The following is a 27,389-nucleotide window of genomic DNA, read 5'->3' on the forward strand; positions in this document are numbered from 1 at the left end:
TATAGACAGTACATACGGAGCAATATGGCCTTAGTTGCTGATGCTCCTAAAACACTATTACAACAACAACCTACATCATCCCCACATTCTTCTGTAGGGTGTTCCTTATTTTTCAAAGCTAGAGTTGGAAATCTAGTGGGGGCCCGATTGTGTCAAATTCAACTTCTGCCGAATATTCAAAATACATAATTTTGCAATGGCTGCTGCATTTTTCATTTTTTAAAAATGACTGATGTGCTAAGCAAAATCGAATCCCAATTTGGAATTGTTAACTAAAAACAGTACAAATTCACTTATTTATTTTTGACATAAAAAGTTCAGCTATTTACATTACATTGCTTGAGGTTGTCACAGACATTCTCTCAGGTACGTCAAACTGGTGTTGCTACCCGAGTTTAATATGCTAATGGAACTAATATTCAGGTGATACTCGAGTCAAATGGACCGAATTTTAGTGAGGTCCGGTCGTTCTGTAACAACCAAATCTTCTGCTTGCAATTTCATAATGGTGAGACTATCAATAACCGCAATGTGCAAGTACTGAAACATGGCACCTAGTATAACGGAGGTGACTACCCAGGTGCAAACCAAAGCAAGGATCGAGGTGCGGCATCCACACCACGTGGAAGATTTCCACCCCTCTGTTTTACCAGACAATGCTAAGCGATAGATAGCTTGTCAACCAGTGCAATACCACCACTTTGCTTATTGGCGGCTTGAAGTGGTGGAACCCATGTTCAGTCTCCAGAGCAAAGCTCCAGCAACTTCCCTCTCTTTTCCATCATGTGTTTTGAGGTTATGAGAGACGTGATAGCAGATCTAATCTTCCTTACATTTTGAGGGTATAGCTCTAAAATGGTGTTCACATGACCGAACCAATTGATAACTCTCTAGGAGGCTTCCAGATCAGCTAGTGTATAATCTCGCTGCCTCTACTCTGTCAGATTGCAACTGAAGGGAATCTAAATAGTATGCACGCAGGGGGCTTCCGAGGCCATGTTGTGTAAGCAGTGGCCAGTTTGAGAAAAGACTAATCAAATCTATGGTTAATCTCTTTTATTAAGAGCAACTAACTTTCACAAAACATTAATTCTACACAAAAATTTCTGCCATTATAACTAGTCATACTGCTTCTCAGCTATATAACTATTTATAATGGTATTCAAAATGACACTTGGTAATCTGTTATTATGTGTGAAAAAATGACTGAATTAGTTCCCATAATACATAAATAAAATCAAAAATGTCATGTAAATTGATAAAGATTGTGCATACCTTGTTATAATTATAAGAATAGTGTAAGAATAGCTAATTTTTTTTTTATCCTCCAACGCAAAAGATTTTTTCTTCCTTCCCCTTCCCTAAAGCACATTGATTGGTATTCTCTATGATATTGTACTAGGAGGCATTTAACCTGATTAGCTATTTTTACACGGTTACTCACAAGCTAGATGTTGGGAACAATTTCAACAGTTCATTTGAATTTTTGCAAGGCATCTGACCAAGTCCCTCATGGGAGGTTACTGTATAAGCCAGAACAGGTTGGGATTACAGAAAAGATTCTAAAATGAATTGCAGAAATGGCTACAGAGCAGAAAGTTGTCATGAATGAACATTGTTTAGATTTACAAAGTCAGAAGCGAGGTTCTCTAAGGGTCGGTTCTTCGACCACCCTTGTTTCCAATTTTTATAAATGATATCAACAAAGGGATAAAGGGAAGTCAAAATTTGCAGGCTAAGTAAAGATTAGGAGAGTATGTAATGATTGGTACCAAGGAGCACTCCCTCAGGACATCCTGAGGAGACTTCAGGAAGTCTGAAAAGTGGCAACTACGTTTTAATGCAGCAAAATGCAATGTTTTAAACTTGGAGAATAGCAACCCCAAAATAACTCATACACTTGGTGAAGATGTATTAAAAACAGTAGAGGAAGAAAGGGATCTGGGAGTTATGATATGGACAGATATGAAGTTTTCTTAACAGTGTAAATAGGGCGGAAGGAACAGCTCTATAGTTTCTTATTACAATAAATCATCGATGGGGGGGGGGGTCATATAACCACTGTATAAGGAATTGTAAGACCACATTTGGAATACTGTGTCCAAGAATGGATCCTCCGCAGCGTGCACACTGCTCGCAACCACTTACAGTAAAACATACTCCTTGAATGTAAATTGTTCAGCAATGCCTGACAAACGTCTTTTAGTTTCATTTAAGATCTACAACGACCCCCCCCCCCCCCCCCCTCTCTCTCTCTCTCTCTCTCTCTCTCTCTCTCTCTCTCTCTCTCTCTCTCTCTCTCTCAATAGCATAATAGGTGAAGAAGCAAATCTCTCCAAATTCTTTTTCTATTTAAAACAAATAAAAATGTATGACCATTTCTAACTGCTGCTCAAGCAGTTTTTTATATAGAAAATAAATTGATTTGGGAGGTGCAATATGGCCTAAGTAGCCCTTGCGCCAGAAAACACCACAACAAAACAACAACAAAGAATGGAGACCACCTTAAAAAAGACATGCAGCTTCTTGAAAGTCCCAAGATGGGCAACTTGCATGGTAAGATCAACAAAAGGACAACTGTAGGAAGTAAGACTTTATGTGGGCCACAGAGTTGGCAACCAGAGAGATGGTTGTGAAAACAGAGTTGGAAACCAGAGTTAAACCTTAGAGGGAGAACTGACTGAGGTTTATACAGCTCTGAGAGGGATTAGTAAAATGAATGAAGGCGGAATTTTCATTATTATAAAGAATTCTAGAACTAAAGGCCATAAATTCAAATTAGAGGGGAAGAGGTTTAGATTAGATAGTAGGAAGTTTTCTTTTAGCCAGCAAGTTGTTGATTATTGGAACAAGTTGCCTCCGCAGGTAGTTGAGGCTGGCAGTTTAAAGAAACTCAAAGGTCAACTTGATGATATTTATTTTCTTATCTGCTGGGGTTTTTTTTTTTTTTTCCCTTTTTTTTGCCAGTACAGCAAAATCCTGTGGCTTTCTTGCACTATTACATGGTTAATACTAATTACAAAAGGGCTTCTACAAAACTGATCTGATAGGCACTGGGCATACATCTTCAAAATCAGGAAAATTTAAGTCCAGCACATCTCAATTCAGATATGGCAAAAAAAAAATCACGTAATAATGTTAATAGGCTCATTTTGTCCATTAATCATATAAAAACTTAGTATTATAACATTTTAATCTTTTACCATACAATCATAATTACATTCTATATTCAACTGAGCTGTTGCTTACATATTAAAAATAAATTCACATGACTTAGAGAACATTCCGTATTATTTTACCAAATCACAATCAATTCTCAAAATCACAGAACCTAGTCTTTACAAACGCTTAGGGCATCTCTATGAAACATTACTTACCAATAACAATTTCATCATCTGTCTGACTGCTCCCAATGCACTCGAAATTAAAGTTGCAAAGAGTACCGGCAAGTGTTCTTTGTGCTTTTGAAAGGGCTGTAACACAGACATATTAAGTTAAATTTTTTATTCAATAAATAAATGAAAAAAAAATTAAACTAAGCAGTCCATTCTTAATTTTATAAACTGACAATTATCTATCTTAACATTTCAAATATTTCCTTCTCATTGTTCATATTATTTTCAGTTCTCTCAGATTTTCCAATCCTTCACCCTTCCATGAGTGAATCTGCCAAATGGGAGCAGGTCCCAGTAATAAATTTCTAATAGCAGTGAGTTCTGTGGAATTGTGTAAAAATGAAAACTTCATACATAAACACTTTAAAATATTAAGTTGTTCCTAATATGATTATTTCCTATGAGAGTGAAATTATTACCAAAAATCAAATAAGAATTTAAAAACTTTTCACTTTTTTATTTTATTTATTTATTTTATTATTTTTTTATGCAATAATATTCTCTGCATTTCCAGAACATCCAAGCACAAGCGCTGAAATTACTCAATTTCAGTTTTTTGTAAGCACAAAGCAGGCAACTGAAGTCATCTAGTACAATCTCCAGTGAATTTCAAAGCTTTTTTCATGCTGCCATGTATTACAAACTACAATTATCTGGAAACCCAGATAAGCCACCATAGCTGAGTGGTCAGGCACGATGGTGCACAAGTACACATGCCTTGAGTGACAGGGACTGCTAAATATGGTGCTGTTGTATTCTCTCTGTCTTGTAAACTCTATGTGGTCATCCTGGAGTATAAACAGAAAATTTATTTTATTTATTATAAAATAGAGCAGCAACATACTAGAAAAGGTAAGACAATTTGTATACTTAATGATAACGAACGCACTATCTGAAGTAACCTTCAAAATATAGATCTATAAAAGTATTCCCTGGAGCCCACACATTAAAAACAAATCTGAAAACATACACTGGAAAGGGTTTATTACAGAGGATAAAACTGAATATCATGTAAGCTAAATCTGGAACAAAAGATTTTTTATTCTTTGAAATTAGAACCCTATTTTAAAGTTGCAATTTCTAAAGGAAAAATAAGACTATAAATAAAACCATACTAATCATTCTGCATTAAAATTGCAGAATGATTAGTACAGGCTATAAAACACGAAACTAGGCTTAGCATAAGCAGAAATGATGCAAGGAGGCAAACTTATACAGCATTGGCAAAAAAAAAAACAAACTTCCCTAACTCATATAATAATATATCTAATTCTTCAAATTTATTCAAATTACCCACTACCACAAAACCAGATGGTAATTTCTTCCAACAACCTCTCTCTCTCTCGCTCTCTCTCTCTCTCTCTCTCTCTCTCTCTCTCTCTCTCTCTTGCACATTTATCCTGTAACCATTCTTTTTCAATTTAGGTTCATGCCTCCTTATATGCACATTGTCAAAGCAAGAGTAAAGATGCCATCAACATTTAGCTTACCCAATCCATTCAAAGCTTTAAACACCTCCATCAGATCTCCTAGTCCCCAGGTTGGAAACCTGGGGGTTGCGACCCACAGTTATTTTTATAGGAAATCTCAACACTTATTTATTTCAATATGGCATATGGCTACACTGCAATATTCTACTACTGGTTGTAACACTGATTTTTGATAAATAAAAGGAAGTGACTTAAGCTCCACCACAGCGGATACTTAAAAAATATTAAAAGCCCGCGATGTTCATACATATTAAACATTTTATATTATTTTAATTTGCTATGGCGGGGCCCATAGCCAAGTGGGCAGGAGCGGGAGTGCAGTAGCACACGCTCTTTGAATAGACTGGGGTTCAAGCCCCTGACTGCTGAATACGGTCGATCTGCCAACCCGCACTGGACCAGCGTGGCAGATTATGGTCCATTTTCCCCCAGCATGAATTGTTGAGGAGGCTTCCATCCTGCAGTGGGTTGATAATGGCTGCACCTTACTTACTTATGGCGGGCTTTTAATATTTTTTCAATTTCCGCCACGGCAGACCTTAATTCACTCCCTAAAAATAAAATATACAAATGCAGTGCTATCATTAGGGTTGGTCACTAGTGGTCCTTGAGGTTGTCACAGACATTCTCTCAGATATGCCAGACAAGCTGTACTTGCTACCTGGGAGTCTAAAACGCTGATGGAACTGATATTCGGGTGACACTCAAGTCAAGTGGACCCAATTTCGGCGAAGTCCGGACGGTCTGTGACAGCCAAATCCTCTGCTTGCACCTTCACGATGGTGGGACTGTTAGTAATCCTGGGTATAACCTCCATGCACAAGCACATGGTGGGTGACCACCCAGGTGTGAACCAACGTAAGCAGGGGTCAAGGTGTGGTGCCCACACCACATGGAGGAATGCCGTCCCTCTATGTTACCAGGCAGTACTAGGTGGTAGATGACTCTCATCAACCGGTGAAATACCACCACTTTGCTTATTGGAGGCTTGAAGTGGTGGAACCCACGTTTAGTCTCTAGAGCTAAGTTCCGGTCAACCCTTCCCTATCTCTTCCATCATGCAGTATGATTGATGACTTTTGAGGTTATGATGAACGTCGTGGCGAGATCCAATATTCCTTACATTTCGAGGGTACAGCTCTAAAACGGTTTTCGCAGGCCGGCCGCTAGTTAGTACACCGGACCGAACCTATTGGTAACTCTCTAGGAGGCTTCTGGATCAGCTAGTGTATAATCTTGCTACCTCTACTCTGCCAGATAGAGACTGGAGGGAGTCCGAGTAGTGTGTATGCGGGGAGCATTGTCGAGGCCACGTTATGTCAAGGATCTGGGTATATTCTTACCACATGTACGCCATATCCAAAAATTTCATTACTTCATACAGCATGTCCCACCCACTTTTTCTTACTATTGAATACACCATGAATTGTCAAACTAATAGAAAAAGCTTATCTGCGAAAAGATCTAAACCTCGCAAGGATTTCCTAATTCATTTCACAAATATACGTGGTCTGAATTCTAATCTCAACGATGTCCATTTCCACTTGCAGTCTGCCAAACCCCATGTACTTTTTCTGACAGAATCTCAGTTATCGGTTGATTCAACTACTGCTCATCTCAGATGCCCAAATTGTTCGCTGTACGATTCCTTTCGCCTCAAAGGTGGTACTTGTGCATATGTCCGTTCTGATATTCCCTGTCAGAGACTTGGCAATTTGGAATCTCCTCTCTTTGATCTTCTCTGGCTTAAAATCTCTCTACCTCATTGTGTCAAATTCATCTGTTGTCTCTACCGTTCTCCCAACTCCACTAATCACTTGGAGCTCTTTGACTTCCTCTCGTTGCAACTTGACTTTCTCCAGTCCAACTTTCCTAACAGTGAGGTAATTTTCCTTGGTGATTTTAATGTTCACCACTCCAGCTGGCTTCCGTTTTCTAGTCACACCGACCCAGCAGGTCGAGATGCTGAGGCTTTTGCAATTACTAATGACCTAGCACAGATTGTTCATTTACCTACAAGAATACCGGACAATCCGAATCATACAGCCAATACGCTTGATCTTTTTCTCACAAACAACCCTTCTAAGTACACGGTTGAAGTGAGAGGTCCTTTAGGCACTTCAGATCACAACTTGGTGATTGTCTCTTCTCCAATGGAACCTTTATCTCATGGCTATTCCCAACCTCGTGTTGTTTGGCATTACAAGAATGCAAAATGGGGTTGACCTGCGAGACTTCTTTTCTTCTTTTCCTTGGTCGGATTACTGTTTCAAAACTCCTGATGTCAACGTTTGCTCAGATCGTGTCAGTGAAATTATTCTTGCAGGAATGGAATCCTTTATCCCACACTCCACTTTAAAATCTCGTCCTTTATCTAAACCTTGGTTTTCCAATAAATGTGCTAAGGCTGTTCAAGAGAAGAATGTTGCATATCGTAATTGGCTTGTTTCTAATTCTTCAGTTTCATTTTCTGCCTACACCAAAGCTCGCAACAATTGTAAAGCAGTTATTAATCAGTCCAAACTAGAGTTTGAACAGGCTAAGAGTAGAAAACTTGCTTCTTGCCCTAATGGTAGCCGAGCATTCTGGTCTCTTGCCAAAGCTATTGGCCGCAACTTTTGCCCATCTCTGCTTCCACCTCTGTCCAAACCAGATGGTTCTGTTGTCACTTCAGCCAATGATAAAGCTGACCTGCTAGCATCCCATTTTTCTTCCAGCTCATGTATTAACGAACTCGGTAAAACACCTCCCACCATTCCCAACACGGTCCATTCAATGCCTCCTGTGGTCTTCCGTCAAAAGGATATCAGAAGGATTTTGATGAATCTTGATGCTAAGAAAGCTCCAGGTCCTGATGGTATTTCTCCACTTGTTCTCAAAATCTGTGCTCTTGAACTTACTCCTATTCTTTGCCTCCTTTTTTCACTTTCTTATTCCAAAGGTGTTTTTCCTTCTGCTTGGAAATTTGCTCATATCCAGCCAGTTCCTAAAAAGGGTGACAAATCCCTCCCATCCAATTATCGTCCCATTGCAATTACTTCTACTCTTTCTAAAGTAATGGAGAAATCAATTAACCGCCATCTCTTAAACTACCTAGAAACCTTCCGTCTGATCAACGATCGCCAGTATGGATTCCGTCAGTGTCAATCCACTGGTGATATTCTGGCTTATGTTACCCATTTATGGACTACTTCAATGGAAAGGTTCGGTGAAACACAAGTAGTTGCTCTTGACATCTCAAAGGCTTTCGATCGTGTTTGGCATAAAGGTCTTCTAAACAAGCTTCCATCTTATGGTTTGCCAACTGTTTTTAGTAATTGGTTATCCAGTTTTCTCTCTGATCGCTCACTGAGGGTGATGGTAGATGGCTCTCTGTCTTCTAACTTCTCCACTAATGCTGGTGTCCCCCAAGGTTCAGTTCTTTCCCCCACTCTTTTCCTCTTGTATATCAATGACCTTCTTCCATTGACTAGAAATCCTATCCATAGTTTTGCCGATGATAGCACATTGCATTCAACTTTCTATTTTGAGAAACCTTGCCCTGCTCAATCAGCTTCAACTTCTCGAAAATCTGCTACCAATTCCTTAAATGCCGATCTTCAGGTAATTCTCCAGTGGGGCAAAGACAACTTAGTTGATTTCAACCCTTCTAAAACTCAGTCTTGTCTTATATCTCGCAAAAAGGATTCTTCTGCTCCTATGCTTATCTTTAGTGACACTCCAATTTCTAGGCAAAAGGATATATCTCTTTTGGGGATTACCCTGACTTCTAATCTCTCTTGGCACAAGCACATTACAAATATTGCTTCCTGTGCATCTAAAAAACTTTGTTTTCTCTTTCGCTCTCGGCGTTACTTTTCTTCCAAACAGCTGCTCACTCTGTATAAATCGCAAATCCGCCCTGCCATGGAATATTGTTCCCACATTTGGGGTGGTGCCCCCAAAACCTCTCTCAGGCTTCTTGATTCCATTCAGAAGAGGGCAGTTAGGTTAATTAATGATTCATCTCTAACAGAGTCTCTCCACTCGCTTTCTCATAGACGTACTGTTTCTGCTGCATGCCTCTTCTACAGATATTTCCATGGGCACTGTTCTTCTGAATTGGCTTCTATAATTCCCGCTCTCTCTTTCAAAACATTCCGAACACGTGCCGCCACCAGCCAACATCCATTTACTGTTCAACTTCAAACCCACAGAACCAACTTTTCATCTTCCTCATTTATTCATTCAACTGCCGTTTTCTGGAACAACCTTCCTTCATACGTATTTCCTGAAAATTACAATCTACAGAAGTTCAAGTCCAATGTCAACAAATATCTTCTTTCGTCTTCTCAACCTCCAACCCAAGCACGGTACTAAGTACTATAGGTTCTAATACCTCTCGTGTTTGAGGTTCACATAAAAAAAAAAAAAAAAGAAATCATTAGAATAAAATCTGTTACAAATAGTAAACTGAAAAAAAATATTCACTATGATACAAAATTCAATATCAAAATTAATTTTTAATTGGAGTCTCAATGCGTGAATAACAGACTGTCGAATACAGACCTTCGAATAAAGGTGAGTTGCTCTCTTAATGTAGTTGAAGATCACCCCGTATGTTTTTCTGATGCCGCCATGTTTGCAATGATGTAATTCAATAATGTCCGCGATGGGCCATCTAATGAAAACTGGCGCAAACTTAGTTCGCCAATAGTCAACCACCTATAGTTGGTGCCATGATAGAAACCAGCCACTCGCTGTCGAGCGCAGGTTAGCTACTGCTTGCACTTTCTAAAATCTAAAGAGTGTCAGCAGGTCATCATCAGTCTGCTAAATCCATACCCATGGAGAAAATAACAAATATTCAGAAGAATATGTAAAATTTGCCTTTACCACCTTGATCAGCAATGGCATAGAGAAGCCAAAATGTGTTTTGTACAATGTCATTCTCAGTGCTGAATCGATGAAACCTTCAAACCGAAACGTCACTTAGAGACGAAGCATTCAGAACATACTTCTTTTGACACCATGAAACTGATCTCAGACGTCAGAGACTTGATCCTACAGGAAGTTTTCAGCAACAGAGCACAGCAGCAGCGCAAGCATCATATGAAGTCACATTGAAAATTGCCAAACAAAAAAAAAAAAAAAAAAACTTACACAATTGGAGAAACTGTCATCCCCTGCATGTTGAAGATGGTGAAGTTAATTCTTGGGGAAGCCAGCGAGATAAAAATGAGACAAATATCTCTGTCCAATAACACTATTCAGAGGCGCATTTCAAAAATGTCCATAGACATGAAAGAGCAGGTTTTGAATGAAATCAAAGTTTCTCCAATGTTTTCTTTTCAAGTTCATGAATCAACGGATGTAAGTTCATGTTCTCAGTTGCTTGTCATCATGAAATATATTCATTCGGATTACATCAAAGAAGAGTTCCTGTTTTGTAGTGCACTTGAAACTACTACAAAAGGTGAAGATATTATGGAGAAGAAGATAAATACCTTTTTTGAAACTGGAGGACTACAGTGAAAAAACGTCTGTGGGGTTTGTACAGATGGAGCACCAGCTATGCTGGGATCAAAGTCGGGGCTTTCAGACAAAAGTGAAATAACTTGCTCCCCAAGCAAAGGGAATTCACTGCATGATTCACCGATATGCTCTTGCTAGTTAGACTCTTCCAGCTCCTCTGCAAGAGGTACTTGATTCTCTGATCAAAATTGTGAATTAAATCAAATCTGGAGCCCACAACACCCGTCTATTTAAAGAACTCTGTAAAGACATGAATTCTGATCACAAGGTTCTTTTCTACACTGCTGTACGTTGTTTGTCGAAAGGAAATGTTGTCAATCGTGACTTTGAGTTGAAAGATGAAATCAAGTTGTTCCTGGAAGTGCAAGGGAAACATAACCTTGTGGCTTACTTTAATGATGAAGCTTGGAAGAAAAGAGTTGCTTACTTAGCAGCGTTTTAATCCAGCTAAATAAGCTGAACCTGAAACTTCAGGGAAAGGAAACACACATTATCCAATTTCAAGACAATCTTCAGGCATTTATATTCAAGCTGCAAAACTGGATTCGGAAAGTAAACTTTGGAAACACTGCCATGTTTGAAAAACTCTGCAGTGTGGTTGAGGAATCTGAAGATAAACTGGATGAGAATCTGAAGGAGGAGATTAATGGGCACCTTGAATCCCTTGAAAACGAATTTCAGCAGTACTTCCCTGAGCTTACAGGAGAAGTTGCACTGGTACGAAACCCATTCTCTGCTTCGCTGAATGTAGCCAGCATTCTTGAGGAAGTACAGGATGAATTCTTGGATCTCCAGAAAGATTCCTCGGCATGTAATTTGTTTTATGAAAAATTGCTGATGCAGTTCTAGTGTGCTAGGTATCAGTCATAATCAAATGTCACCATGCTGCCTTTTGAGTTTTACTTCCATTTGCCTCTACATATCTCTGCGAGAGTGAATTTTTAATGCTTCTTCATATCACAACAACATAAGAAACAGACTGAATGTTGACGATGACATAACTTTTTGGTTGGCTTCAACAAACACTCAGCTGTGAATTTTGAAGCTGGTTGCCCAGATGCAAGTACAACCATCACATTAAATATTAAGTAAATTAAATATTAGGTTAGAATTATATTCCGAAGAATCTATTTTTAATGTGTTTCCTTTAACCTATTAAAATTGCCTTTTTACGCAAATGTGGCGGGGGTCGCAGGTTTCTTGACTATTATAAAAGGGGGTCGCAACTCGAAAAAGGTTGGGATAGTTGGTGCTTATTGCTGCAATTTGCAAACTGGTGCCTTTATTGATAAGAACACCTTTTGTTCCCCTCGCTGATTTCATTTCCCCTCTCCACATCCCTTCCAACAGATCAACATACTTCCCTTCCAAGATTAGTATGCAGTATTCAAGATGTAGCCTAACCACTGCCTTATCAGCATATTAATTAAATCCTTATCCCTGTTGGCAAAATTCCTATACAGGAACTTTCCAACGTACGTAATACTCAAGGTATTGTGAAAATGGAGGTTGATTGATTGATTTGGTTGTTAATGCCGCATTGGCGCTAAGGCCATAATGCACGTGAAAATGGAGGTATCGTCAAAATATCATAATGTGAACCCAATAACACATTGTTTTGGGGGTGTGTTTTTTTTTTTTTTTTTGTAAATCATTCCAAGTCCCTGGAAGTTAAAAATTTCGCTATATTACTAAGGTATTTAACTCTCTAAAAGGTCATATTTATAATGGAAATGGCACTACCTTTTCATCGTTATCATATGTTCCTGTTATAAGAATCAAGTTTGAACGCCTTTTTGATAGTTTTCTAAAGCACGTTTCTGGAGGTCATGACCATAAAACAATAAAAACAATTTGCACTTTCCGGTTTATTGGGCTTTTTTGTTAGTGCATCTAATTATAAGAGGGTAGTAAACTCGACCTTATCGCATTTGCAATAATACCGATAACTGCAATCGTGTCAGTTTTTATGCTATTATGGTGAAATGAGTTCCCTTCACTGAAATCTTCAATCATATAAAAAACATAAATAAATTTTTAGAATCTTCTCTTCATCTTTACGTATTACCACGATGAAGGGAAAGCAACCAACAAAAAGTGCAAGTGGTGGTAGTGCCAGGAAATGAAATAAAATTGATTTAGAAATGAAGATGAAAATGATTAAGAAGTACAAAGTAGGAAAAAGTTTGTCATCTATTGCAAGGGAATTAGGTCTCACTGCTTCAACAGCGAATACTATTTTAAAAGACAGTGCATGTATAAAAGAACATGTCAAAGGATCAACACATTTAAGATCAACAGTGATCACAAAACAGGGTTCAGGTGCTATATCAAAGATGGAACAGCTGTTAATATGAATGGAAAATCAGATTCAGAAACAAGTGCCTCTGAGTCTAATGACCATTCAATCAAAAGCAACGAGTATTTATAAAGATATTAAGGATAAGTACGGCAAACCCCAACCCAAGTTCGTGGAAAGCAACGGATGGTTTAATAGGGTCAAGCATCGCGCTGGTTTCTAAAATATTAAAGTATGTGGTGAAGTCACCAGTGCTGATTCTGTGGCTACAGAGAAATTTTTTGATGTGCTGGAAAAAATTATTGATGAAGGCGGCTATTCAACACAGAAAATTTTTAACGTTGACGGGACTGCTCTGTATTGAAAAAAAAAAATGCCGGATTGAACATACAATGCCAAAGAGGAAAATACAATGCAAGGTTTCAAGCCGCAAAAAGATAGGGCCACGCTCGTGCTTGGGGCTAATGCATCGGGAGATTACAGATAAATACCACTGCTTGTGTACCATTCTGGAAATCCTCGTACATTTCACGGCACCAATAAAGCAACCCTACCCATGCATTTCCGATCAAACCAGAGAGAATGGATAAAAACATCTCTTTGAGGGTTGGTTTAAATGCTGCTACATTCCCAAGACTGAAAAATATTTTAAAGACAACGACATCCTTTCAATATTTTGCTTCTATTAGATAATGCTCCTGGACATCCTACGCATCTAGATGATTTCAATTCAAACGTGAGAGTTGTATTTCTACCGCCAAACATGACTTCACTCACCCAACCTATGGATCAGGGTTTATTTCGAATTTATCGAATTTTTCTTATCTACTGCATTGTCTGCAGTAGATAAGAAAAATTTTACGTTAAGAGACTCTTGGAAATCTTACAATATTAACCACAGTATCTTAAATATTAATAAGGCCTGGGTGGAAATTATTAAAAGCTGTTTAAATGGAACAGGGAAGAAAATATGCTCGCGGCATGTAAAAGGCTTCAAAAGGTTTGAAAAAGATGAATCATATGAAGAGGTTACAGATAAGATTGTAAAGGTTGCAGAGCTACTTCAGTTGGAAGTTGATGCCAAAGACGTGGAGGAGTTAATAGAGGAAGAAGAGAAGGAACGAAGAACTTATTGACTTGCAGGCAACAATAGTGAAAGAAAATGATGACTACGCTCAAGATGAACCAAATGAGGAACTGAGACGCTTCATCACCAAAGAGATGGTAATGGCATTTGCGAAATTGCATTGGCAATGGCATGGTTTGAGAAGATGGATCCTGACAGTGAACGATTCTTAAAAGTTAACAGAGGGGTGAATGATATGCTTGCTTGCTACAAAGAAATCTACGATGAAAAGAAAAAAGCCACCATCCAGTCATCCATTAATATGCTCTTTCGTAAGATTGAGCAGCCAACCCAATTTAAATCTATACAGCTCTCAACCTCTGCAGGGGCATACTTACCAGCTAAAGATGTCGATTCTGTCAACAATGCTTGAGAGGTAAAACTTACTGATGTTATGCCTGTCTCCTCTCTTTTTTTATAATTTTTGAAATTTTTTTAAATGGCACGCTTTTGTAATTTTTCCTGCACATGAGATAAAAAAATTAAATAAATACAATAAATATTCTATTTACATGTTCGTCAAACATTTCTTTTCTGAATCGATCAATTCAGTGAGCACAGTTGCGAGTGCTGCACAAGCATGGGGGAAATTCTGACTTGCGCAGTGTTCAGGGGAATGCACTTCTTACGTAAGCCGGGGAGTTCCTGTATATCATTTACAAAAACCACATGGACTATTCTAGAAGCTTGTCTACTACACTGCTCCGAAAACTGCTGTACAATTACCCCTAGATCAGCTTCTTTCTCCACTACACTGAGTGCGATACCATCTAACTGGTATGTTATTCTGGGATTCCTGCTACCCATATGTAGTATTTTGCATTTATTAAACATAATTGCATAATTAATATTAAACATAAATTGCTGCTTCTCAGCCAATCTGCCTACTTTTTCAGTCATGTTGCAGTGGTATGCCTTGATAATTATCATTTTAACCATCCTGCCAACCTTTGTTTCACCTACAAAATTAGACAATAAGCTTGATGTGCTGTCATTAATAAACATTGAAAAAAAGCAAGAGAGCCTGTACTGAATCCTGATCATTAATCACATCTATTCCAAAAAGGTCAGTACACATTTATAACTATCTCCTCTCCTATCTCCAGGCACTCGATCATCCCTTAACCACAACAGTGACTTATCCCTGATGCTACACTGTTTTATTTAGCACAGTAATCTTTCATGTAGATCAGTGTCAAAAGCTTTACTGAAAAATAGGTATAAGATGTCAAAATTAATTTTTGCATCTTCTATATAAGTATACAGTTCTTTTGTTACTGTGTAATACACAATAGCTAAGCAAATTAGTCACAAGTTCTGCCCTTAACAAATCCATGCTGCTATTTCGGTACACTCCATTCCTGTCAAAGTGATCCTGCAATAATTCTTTAACCACTGACTCCATTATTTTTCCTGGAACAGAGGTCAAGCTTATGAGTCTGTAATTATGCACCTCTCCCTTTGATCCCTTATTGTGAATAGGAGACATTTGTACATTCCCAATGTATAAAGCCTACCCCTGGATCCAAGGATGCCCTCATAATTATGGAGAAGATCTGCTTACCTCTTTAGCTGCTTCATTTAATATAATTAGATAGATCCCTTTAGCCCCAGGTACTTTTCTTTACTTTTATCTTCAACAATTTCTCTTCCATTTTCTTCTTAGTTATCACAAAATAATTTAACCCGCCATTTACAACTTGTTATACTTCTGGTATTCCCATCCTTAAAACATTCTTTGCAGATGAATGTAGAGGCAAAATATTTATTTAGTTTGTCAGCAACCGGAACAGGATCATCAACAGTACACCATTCATATCCAGTGGGCCAATGCAATTCATCACTTTCCTTCTAGTGATATGAATAGCAAAGATACGAAAATCAATCTTTGCTAAATTTCTTTAAATTCTTAGACAAAAACTTCATAACCTGCCTTACCTTGTTTAAAACACTTAGTGACTTGATTGCAGGCTAATGTTTGCTTACTGTTGGTTTCTGTATCCTGTGATAATCATCCCATGCTTTCCCCCTTGCTCTCTGCCACTAGTATCATCAGTTCATTCAACATACAGTAATACCCCGAAGTTACGCGATAGGTGGGTCCGACGAAAATCGCATAAGTCGAATTCGCGTAAGTCGGGGTACAACTTTGCATATAAATACATATAAATTTTGCTTAATTGGGACCAAGGACTAACAAAAACACTAGTTAAGAAGAAAAATATTAATAAAATTGCAGTTCTTTATACAGGCATACCTCGATTAACGAATAGGATGCGTTCCACGAAATTACTTTGTTAAGCGAAACTTCGTTTTCAGAGGTAAAAATACTATGGCCAGAATAGGGATACGTTCCTACGTAAAGAAAATGAAAAGCGTTTTTTCCAACAAAGAAAAGTTTTATTAAATAAACAGTCAACTTACATACAAAGTGAAATCACATTTTAAAATATGAGGTTAAAGTTGATTGTTTATGCTTTTTTTCTCTTTCATTTAACAATTGCCTATACGGAGTTACAGTAATACCCCGAAGTTACGCGATAGGTGGGTCCGACGAAAATCGCGTAAGTCGAATTCGCGTAAGTCGGGGTACAACTTTGCATATAAATACATATAAATTTTGCTTAATTGGGACCAAAGACTAACAAAAACACTAGTTTAGAAGAAAAATATTAATAAAATTGCAGTTCTTTATACATATTAATACAAAATATGTATTAAAAAAAACAAATCACTTACGTTAAAAAGTTATTTCGATGTCGATGGCTTCATAAAATCTAACAAATTCGTCTGACGACACAGCGCCTTCTTTTTTTCACGCAGAATTTCTTCGTAGCAAGCTAATAATTTTTTTTATTCCTTGCTTTGTAGCTATAACGCGTTCTTCGTTGGAGTCTATGTTTTCTAAAATTTTTAAGCCCTTTACAATTGAGCCCTTTTCAATTTTCAACCTGTCAAGTTTGCAATTGTCATGTGCTTTTTGCCGTTGCTTCATTTAGGCCTGTAGCACGTGCAATATCACATGGTCTTTCATTTCGCTCAAAGCGTTTCACAATTTCATATTTTTTCTCTATCGACAGAGGCGGACTGGCCATAAGCCTTACCGGGGCCAGTGTAACCCAGGTGGGCCAGTGTGATTTTGGCCATAAACCGTAGTATGAGGCCACTATAAATTTTCCCGGGTAAGAATTTTTGACCCAGTCCGCCTCTGTTCATCGATAATTGCTTTTCTTTTTCTTTCTGAATCTGCAGTGTCTTCACCAGGACGCTTCCTTTTCACACCTTTTAATTAAGTATTTTACTCATTTTTAGGGAATAAAGCGCAATTACAAAACGAGGAGGCACGCTTGATACGCATAAACAAAGCTGCGCACATGTAGCAACTGAATATACAACACCATAAAGGCAGAGATACACTATTAACACCTCACATTTCTAGGGGTTACTACCATAAAACAATAAAAATCCAGTTGCGTTTCTGCTAGTGAAATCTGTTATAAACTGGTAGTAAACTCGATCTAATTGCATTTGCAATTATACTGATAGCTGGAATTGTGTTGGTTTTTACGTTATTATGGTGAAATGTGTTTCCCCTTCACTGATATAAAAAACATAAAAGCAGCAAAGTTGAATTTTGTTCATCTTTCGCTCTCATTCTCCGCCGTCGCACCGTATATCGATAACATATGAAAAACGACCTTGAAGATAGTGGGCGGCAGCGTTGCCAAACGAAAAAATCAAGAACCGCGTAACTCCGAGTTCGCGTAAGTCGGGGTAGCGTAAGTCGGGGTATTACTGTATTGCATTTAACACTAATCGCTTAACTATAACACTTCTTCCTAAATCAGGATCATTTTCATTAAAAAAATTTAAAACGTTTTCAATGTCATTTAAGCACCTTTTTAAATCTTTGGTTGTTAACACTTTTTCGGCAGGAACTTCTTTAACTTCGCCTTCATTATCTTTGTCTTCGTTGCTAACAAGGTTTTCTAAATCTTCCACTGAAAAACAATCATCTTCTGCATTCAATAAATTTCTAACATCCTCTTCATCAACATTTTCGAAACCTGTTGATTGAGCCATCTGGATAACTTCATTTCTAATTTCTTGGATGTTATTTTCTTCTTCTAGTACAACTTCTGGCCATATTTTGCGCCAAACTCCATTTAAGCATTTCTTAGTGACTTCTTTCCAAGAACTATCAATGTTTTCAATTGCGTTTTTAATGGTGTAGTTTTTCCAAAAAGTTTTAACTGTCATTTCCTCTTTATCCTCTAGTTCAGTTAAATTGCTTAAAGTTCGATGCAGATAATAAGCTTTAAATGATGCTATTACTCCCTGATCCAATGGTTGAATCAGGGAAGTTGTGTTTGCTGGAAGAAACACAACTTTGACAGGAATGCATGTGTCCAACGTGTTAAGATCAGTAGGATGTCCCGGAGCATTGTCTAACAACAAAAGAGCTTTTTCTTCATTTTTTTGACAATACCGTTTTACTCCAGGACAAAAGTGGTTAACAAACCAATCAGTAAATAACTCCTTGGTAACCCATGCTTTTCTATTTGCTTTCCATATTACAGGTAAATTCATTTTTATGTTACCTTTTAACGCCCTCGGATTTTCTGAATGGTAAACTAATAACAATTTTAATTTATAATCGCCAGAGGCATTTGATCCAAAGAGTAACGTTAAACGGTCTTTTGCTGCTTTGAACCCAGCAGCTGATTTTTCTTCAATAGAAATGAAGCTTTTTGTTGGTAGCCGTTTCCAGAACAAACCGCTTTCGTCAACATTGAACACCAAATTTGGTGGAAAATTTTCACGTTCAATTATTTCCTTTAGTTTTTCTGGAAACTTATTTGCAGCTTCAACATCTGCACTTGCAGCTTCTCCTATTAATTTTACACTATGAATCCTGGCCCGTTTTTTAAATTTCTCGAACCAACCACGAGAAGCCCCAAAGGTTTCCGTAATTTCTTCAGTTTGTTTAGATTTCAGGTGATTAGACAAAAATAATGCTTTTTCTTGAATCACCATTTGACTTAAAGGCATATGACGTTGTGACATATCATCTATCCACAAACTTAACGTTTTCTCCATTTTTTCTAAAATTGGATTCCTTAAGCGAGTTAATTTTGCCGCTGTAACATCTGTACAATTCTGAGCAGACTTTTATTTTTTCTGATTGACTTAGTATGGTTGTTAAAGTTGATTGCGCTAATCCTAAAGAATGTGCCACATCGGATTTTCTTTCGCCGCTTTCAACACGTCGTACGATATTTAGTTTAGTTTCCAAAGAAATTGCTTTTCTTTTCTTTGATTCTGACATTTTAATTAACTAAAACAAAAATATTTCCAATAAAATTTACAAAATCTACGTTATGTAATGCTACAAAGAACCTACGTCAATTATTGCAATGCGCCACACTGAAACAACGTCAATCATGTAAACAACAACTAAATTAAGCTATTGACGTGCAAAACTGTTATAACAGACACGCCCGCAGCTCGGGAGCACTCGGGAATACGTAACGAATCGCCGTCAGTCACCAATCGGATGATTGTCAGGCGTTGGCGTTAAATTGGAATATTTTTTTATGTTAAATGGGGCTTGAAATTGCGGACTTCGTTATATCGAGGCTTCGTTATCAGAGGTAACGTTAACCGAGGTATGCCTGTACATATTAATACAAAATATGTATTAAAAAAACAAATGACTTACGTAAAAAAGTTATTTCGATGTCGATGGCTTCATAAAATCTAACAAATTCGTCTGACGACACAGCGCCTTCTTTTTTTCACGCAGAATTTCTTCGTAGCAAGCTAATAATTTTTTTATTCCTTGCTCTGTAGCTATAACGCATTCTTCGTTGGAGTCTATGTTTTCTAAAATTTTTAAGCCCTTTACAATTGAGCCCTTTTCAATTTTCAACCTGTCAAGTTCGCAATTGTCATGTGCTTTTCGCCGTTGCTTCATTTAGGCCTGTAGCACGTGCAATATCACATGGTCTTTCATTTCGCTCAAAGCGTTTCACAATTTCATATTTTTTCTCTATCGACAGAGGCGGACTGGCCATAAGCCTTGCTGGGGAAACCCAGGTGGGCCGGTGTAATTTTGGCCATAAACCATAGTATGAGGCCACTATAAATTTTCCCAGGTAAGAATTTTTGATCCAGTCCGCCTCTGTTTATCGATAATTGCTTTTCTTTTTCTCTCTGAATCTGCAGTGTCTTCACCAGGATGCTTCCTTTTCACACCTTTTAAGTATTTTACTCATTTTTAGGGAATAAAGCACAATTACAAAACGAGGAGGCACGCTTGATACGCATAAACCAAGCTGTGCGCATGTAGCAACTGAATAAACAACACCATAAAGGCAGAGATACACTATTAACACCTCACATTTCTAGGGGTTACTACCATAAAACAATAAAAATCCAGTTGCGTTTCTGCTAGTGAAATCTGTTATAAACTGGTAGTAAACTCGATCTAATTGCATTTGCGATTATACCGATAGCTGGAATTGTGTTGGTTTTTACGTTATTATGGTGAAATGTGTTTCCCCTTCACTGATATAAAAAACATAAAAGCAGCAAAGTTGAATTTTGTTCATCTTTCGCTCTCATTCTCCGCCGTCGCACCGTATATCGATAACATATGAAAAACGACCTTGAAGATAGTGGGCGGCAGCGTTGCCAAACGAAAAAATCAAGAACCACGTAACTCCGAGTTCGCGTAAGTCGGGGTAGTGTAAGTCGGGGTATTACTGTACATTTAGATCCAAACCATAAAATATCTCTTTCTTGGTAAAAAGCAAAAGCTTGATAACTTCCCTGAATTCTTCCCATATATGAGGGCTGCTCAAAACAGAATGATCATAATTTTTTGAGCAACCATACTGTTTGCTATCTGTAGCAGAGCTGCAGAATTTAAGACCAAACCAAGCTGAATCACACAGCAACTGCACAGCTAACTAGTGCAGTGAACATGACACATGCAGAACAGTATATAGCTCTCAAATTTTGTTTCTGTCTCAAAAAAATCATCAGCTAAAGCATATAAAATTTTAAGAGACTTATGGTGAATCTACGCTTCCATATAGCACAGCTCACAGACTGTTTAGAATATTTAAAGATGGATGTAGTTCAATCACAAAAAATCAGCATTCTTGGGCTCCAATCACCCAAGGAAACCATAAACACTACTGCTGTAATCATGAAAGAGATCATCGTATAACAATAAGAAATGGCAGAGATGTTGAGAATATCAGTAGCAAGCATGAATAGTATATTTGCGAAGACATGTTTTGAGCATGCTGCGTTCAAGACTACTCACATCCAAGCAACAGCAAGTTTGCATGGAAGTTTATCAGGAGCTGCAACAGATGATTACTGAAGATAGTGAGGTTCTGCACAAGGTGATAATAGGGGACAAGACACGGCTTCATCATTTCCACCCAGAGAATAAACAAGAGAGCTCTGTTTAGAAGGCTATGTCACCACCAACACTGAAAAAAGCAAAAGTTGTGGCTTCTGCAGGAAAAGTTATGGTCATCTCTTTTTTGACATTTAAGGACTGGTTTACTAGCATGTTGTGCCACATCATACAACTGCTATGGGACCTGTACTGCACACTTTGCAGGATCACATTCATTACAAATGTCCACATCTGGACACAGGTGGCCAGATGTTTCATTGTGACAATGTGAGACCTCACTCTGCTCATACTATCATCAAGTACTTAATCAGCATTAATGCGAAATGTGTACCATTTCGGATTAAGGGAAAACGTTGCCAGTCATCAGAAGTTGTAAAGATATCAAAGGCAATTCTGAAATGCATTTCAAAAAAAGACTTCCACCAGGTTTAACGGAAAACTAGATAGCAAGTATAGTAGTATCAATTATTAAATTGAATTTATTTAATAAAATGTATTGAATTTATTTAATAAAATGTATTGAATTGAATTAATTCAATTGAATAGTCAATTGAATCCTAAATAAATATAGCGACCTAGTTTTTACAAACATAACATCATAAATTAATGCATATAAGTTGAAAGGGGATAAGAGAGAAAGTAATATAACTTAACTCTGAGATATTATTCAATACCGAAATACATAAAAATAGTGTAATAACTACATTAGGATATAAGTTTAGGGTTATATTTTGTACTGGAATTTTATTAAACTTGAATAGAAATCATGACTCAGACGAGGGGGCAGCAAAGCAAAAGAATCAAACTAATGGAAGTGCTGTGGCTCAGGGGAGAAATGGGGGGGGGCAGTTGTCCTCTGAATCACAGTTGACTGAAATGCACTACTTGTTTCATGTTTGTGGAGCAATCAGGAACAGAACATAATGTTGCCAAAGAGAATGTCTTTGTGTGTGCACGCGATGTAAGGAGTGTGAGGTAATCAGGTGCCAATTCAGCATTGTTATGGGCTTATATGAGAGCTTGAAGAACAGGGTAGATGCCATTGAAGGATTTAAATTGAGGAGCCCATCAAGCTCTCAGGTGCCCACATCAATGCCAGAGCTTGCACATCACACAACACAGCAGCAACCCCCAAGGCAGAATGCACTGGTCCCAAAGGAACTAGTTGTAGGTGACTATTGCCACGGAAACGGGGAACATATAGTGCAAAAAGGATTGATGGAACAAGACCAGGATTATGTCTGTCAGGGACAAAGGTTGATGTTGTAGAGTAGATATCATCTTTTAAGGGCACAAAAGGCGATATTGTTTGTTATTTGGTTTTTGGGAGCATTAGCAACTAAGACCATATTGCTCCAGGAATATGCAGTGGTCATTCCCTTGACCTTTCCACATCCTCCTTATTTGGTGGTGACGGGCTCGAACCCCGGTCTAATCAAGAAGCGTGTGCTACGCACCGTTGCTCCTTCCCACCCGGCTATGGAGGCGCCGCGATATTGTGGTACATGTTGGCACTAAAGATATTAACAGTAGGAGACCGGCGGAATTATTTAAAAAGTACAAGTCAATGCTGAAAAAAAAAAAAGCAGTGAGTTAGGGTTGAATTTGAAAGTGTCTACAATTCTGCCCAGACATGATAGGAGGGAGTATATGATCAGAGCCTTTTCGATCAATTCAGCCCTGTAGAGATTTTGCAAGGCTCAAGGGATAGAATTTTTCTAAGCCTGGTCTGTGCTTGTTAACAGGAGAGACTGCTTCTACAGGGATGGGATGCACTTAAATAGAAAGGATGCAAGAATATTTGCTATAGAGGCAGAGTTCGGTGGGTCAAAAAACTGCTAGCTTAGGGGACTAATAGATTAACAGTAGCCGCTGGCAGAGGTGAAAGTGATTCTTGCACTGCTTCTATTGAAATGCAATTGAGTAATATATTTTTTTTTTTTTTTTTTTTTGGTTTGGTAGTTGTTGGCGCATCGGCTTCTGTGGCCATAGTGCACCTCCCAAGGTTTTTGCAGTACTTTGACCCAAGCCCAAGGCGGGAATCGAACCCGCGACCTTTGGGTTGCCAGGCAGGCACTTTACCCACCTGGCTAGCCCGGTCGGCAATTGAGTAATAGCCTGGAAAGCAAGGCAATGGGGATTTCCAGAACTGCTGGGAGTCATAGCAGAGCAAGTAAATACATGGACTGTGTTAGGGTAACTAAGAGTAGAAACAGGTGCAGAATACTTGCATGTACACCAATGCTAGGAGTATAGCTAATAAATTCAATAAGCTTGAAGTGATAGTCAAGACATCAAAAGCAGATATTGTTCCGATATCAGAGACGTGGTGTCACACAGACATAAGCAGTGCAGAATTGGAATTTGGGGAGTACAATGTGCACAGAAAGGATAGACAGGACAGGAAGGGAGGAGGGTTTATGCAGTTAGTAAAAAAAAAAAAAAAAAAAATCTAAGGAAGTGCATCCAATTGATATTGGTGGACAATGCAATCTTGAGTCTGTTTAATGTGACATAAGCACTGGGAAAGGAAAAATGAGTAGGTGTGTGTTATAGGCCTAATGAATTTGATGAGTATAATGAGCAATTGTGCAGAGAAATAGAGTGGGCCAGTAAAGCAGAGTGTCTTATAATCGGGGACTCGTATCAGAGAAGAAAAATGCATGGGATGCATACAAATTAACACGTGACACAGAAGCCTATGATAGCTACAAGATGATCCGTAACCAAGTTACAAAGGAGGTTAGGCAGGCGAAGGCAGATTACGAGAAATCCTTGGCAAAAGATGCTAAGAAAAACAGCAAGGATTTCTTTACTTATATAAACTCTAAAAGGAAGGGGATGAATCTGATTGGTCCACTTGACATCGATGTTTCGACTGTTGATGATCCTGCTCAGATAGCAAACAAACTGAATGAGTATTTTGCATCTACATTCACACGTGAGGAATTATTAAGGTTTGAAAATGGCAGAAGGTTATCAAATTGTAGCAGGATACTTAATGATTTGTAATAACTGAGAGCAAAGTAGAAGAGAAACTGTTGAAGTTAAATGTAAGAAAAGCACCTGGGGTGGATGGGATCTATCCAGTTATATTAAAGGAGGCAGCAAAGCAACTAGGCAAACCCTTAGGCATAATTATGAGGGCATCCTTGGACTCAGGTGAGGTTCCCACGGACTGGAGATGTGCAAATGTATCCCCAATTCACAAAGGGGGATCGAAGGGTGACACGGGTAATTACAGACCAGTTAGTTTAACTTCTGTTCCGGGTAAAATAATGGAGTCGCTGGTTAAAGATGCATTGCAGGATCATCTAGACAAGACTGCAGCAATAATTCAGACACAGCATGGGTTTGTTAAGGGAAAGTCTAGTCTGACAAATTTGATAGGATATTATGATGTGGTTACAAAGGAACTGGATGCAAAAAATAATTTTGATATCATATATTTGGATTTCAGGAAAGCTTTTGACACCGTTGCGCATGGAAGACTATTGTACAAATTGGAGCAGAATGGTATTAAGGGTAAGTTGCTACAATGGATAAAAGGATGGTTAAGTGGGAGAAGACAGAGGGTGGTAATCAATGGGTGCTGCTCTTCTTGGACTAATGTTATTAGTGGAGTCCCACAGGGTTCGGTGTTGGGTCCACTGTTGTTTTGTATATTTATGAATGATATTGGTGATGAATGATATTGGTGAAGGTATATCAGGCTTAGTGTCGAAGTTTGCAGATGATACAAAGGTTGCAGAGTTGTTAATGACAGTAATGGCAGTGTGCTACTGCAACAGGATCTAGATAATTTGGGCAGATGGGCTAAGAAGTGGCAACTTAAGTTTAACCTTGACAAATGCAAAGTACTGCATATGGGTAGAAGTAACCCCAGAGAAACGTACCAACTGTGTGGTACTACACTTAAGGTGGTAGAAAATGAAAAAGACCTGGGAGTAATTGTGCAGGCAGATATGAAGTTTTCTGAGCAATGCAGACAGGCTGCCAGGGCAGGTCATGGGGTTTTGTCAATGATATATAGGAATTTTGTTAGCAGGGAAAAGGAGGTGATTATCCCTCTGTATAAGGCAATGGTCAGGCCACGCCTTGAGTACTGCGTACAGGTCTGGACGCCTCACTTTAGGAAGGATGTAGATTTACTTGAGCGTGTACAGAGAAGGGCAACAAGATTGGTGAGGGGAATGAAGGGATCCTCTTATCAAGAGAGGCTTAAGTTCTGCAAATTGCAGTGGCTGGAGACTAGGCGCTTGCGCGGTGATCTGATTGAGGTGTATAAGGCCTTGAATGGGTTCAGCACGCTGAATTCTGATGGGATCCTTCCACTTGTTCAGATTACGAACCTAAGGTGGCATAAATTCAAATTAAGAAAAGACAGATGTAGATTAAATGTGTGGAAATTTGCCTTTAGCCAGTGGGTGGTTAATTGCTGGAACAAACTTCCATCTGTCATTGTGGAAGTTGATAGGTTGAATAAATTTAAGGAGGAACTGGACAGGCATTTGGAGGGAATGGTGTGATTTTTTTTTTTTTTTTTTGGCTATTGCTGCATAAGCTCCTACATTTGCTTTCTTGCATCACATGCCACTACTACTACTATTTTAATTTCCAAGAGATTTACTGGAATTTTTGGGTTTTTGGTCACTCAAACACTAGCAAGGCTTTTGTGGATTTATTGGATGATTGTTTTCTGCAGCAACATATTCGGGAGGCAACTAGAGGGAGTAATACTCTTGATCAGATTATCAGTAGCGATTCTTCATGCATTAAGAATCTGCAGATAAAGGAACCACTAGGTGGCATTGATCACAGTGTGCTGAAGTGGGATTTACTCAGAGAGGTAATTACCATCAAGGGTAAAGGGAAGGGTTTTTGCTTTCGTAAAGGTGACTACGGTGGTCTGAGACAGTATTTAAATTCTATACGGTGAGACCAACTGATGATGTTACCAACAGTAAATTCAAAATGGAAACCATTCAAAGAATTTATCTTGGAAGCTACTAGGCTTTTCATACCAACTAAAAAATACTGTTTAAGATTTAGGCCTAAATGGATGTCAGATGAACTAATTAGACATATGACAGAGAAGAAAAATGCATGGGATACATATAAAATAACAAGAAACACAGCAGCCTATGATAGATATAAGCTGGTCTGTAACCAAGTCCAGAAAATCACACACCTAATCACAAAGGAGGCTAAGCAGGCGAAGGCAGATTACGAGAAATCTTTGGCAAAGAATGCAAAGAAAAACAGCAAAGCAATCTTTACTTATGTCAACTCTAGAAGGAAGGGGATGAATCACATTGGTCCACTTGATATCGATAGTTCAACTGTTGATGATCCTCCTCAGGCAGTTAACAAACCAAATGAATATTTTGCATCTACATTCACACATGAGTTATTCAGGGAGGGGAATACCAGAGGTGTATTAAACTCTGGCAGTGAGCTAGATAATCTTGTAATAACTGAGAGTAAAGTGGAGGAGAAATTGAAGATAAACATAAGAAAGGCATCTGGGGTGGATGGAATCTTTCCAGTTATATTAAAGGAGTCGGCAAAGGAAGTAAACAAACCCTTAGCCATAATTATGAGAGCTTCCTTGGACCCAGGGGAGGTACCCATGGACTGGAGATGTGCAAATGTGACCCCGATTCACAAAAGAGGATGAAAGGGTGACACAAGTCATTATAGACCTGTTAGTTTAACTTCTGTTCCAGGGAAATTAATGGAGGTACTGGTTAAAGAAGCATTGCAGGACAATCTAGACAAGACTTCAGTTATAGCTCGGAAGTAACATGGGTTTGTTAAGGAGAAGTCTTGTCTGTCCAATTTCATTGGATACTATGTAGTCACAAAGGAACTGGATGCAAAGAATAACTTTGATATCATATATTTGGATCTTAGAAAGGCCTTTGATACTGTTGCAAATGGAAGACTGCTGCACAAATGACAGTACACTGCTGCAACAGCATTTAGAAAAGTTGAGCAGATGGACTGAGAGGTGGCAAATGAAGTTTAACATTGACAAATGTAAAAGTACTACATATGGGAAGCAGCAATCCCAGAGTAACATATCAACTCTGTGGTATTACACAGACAGTGGTAGAGAATGAAA

At 38.4% G+C, this 27,389-nt stretch overlaps 1 protein-coding gene across 3 annotated transcripts in view; it reads right to left on the reverse strand.

The window, feature by feature from the left end:
• Graf (GTPase regulator associated with FAK) overlaps positions 1-27,389 on the reverse strand; it is a 537,792-nt gene that overhangs the window by 499,562 nt on the left and 10,841 nt on the right. For all 3 annotated transcript variants that reach the window (XM_090379073.1, XM_090379075.1, XM_090379076.1), the window contains one exon: positions 3,378-3,473. In XM_090379073.1, the coding sequence (XP_090235199.1) occupies positions 3,378-3,473 (96 nt within the window). The remainder of the gene's footprint in view (positions 1-3,377; positions 3,474-27,389) is intronic.

The sequence above is a fragment of the Mastigoproctus giganteus genome, chromosome 8 (assembly GCF_048544385.1).
Source record: "Mastigoproctus giganteus isolate SK-2022 chromosome 8, ASM4854438v1, whole genome shotgun sequence".
Taxonomy (NCBI): Eukaryota; Metazoa; Arthropoda; class Arachnida; order Uropygi; family Thelyphonidae; genus Mastigoproctus; species Mastigoproctus giganteus.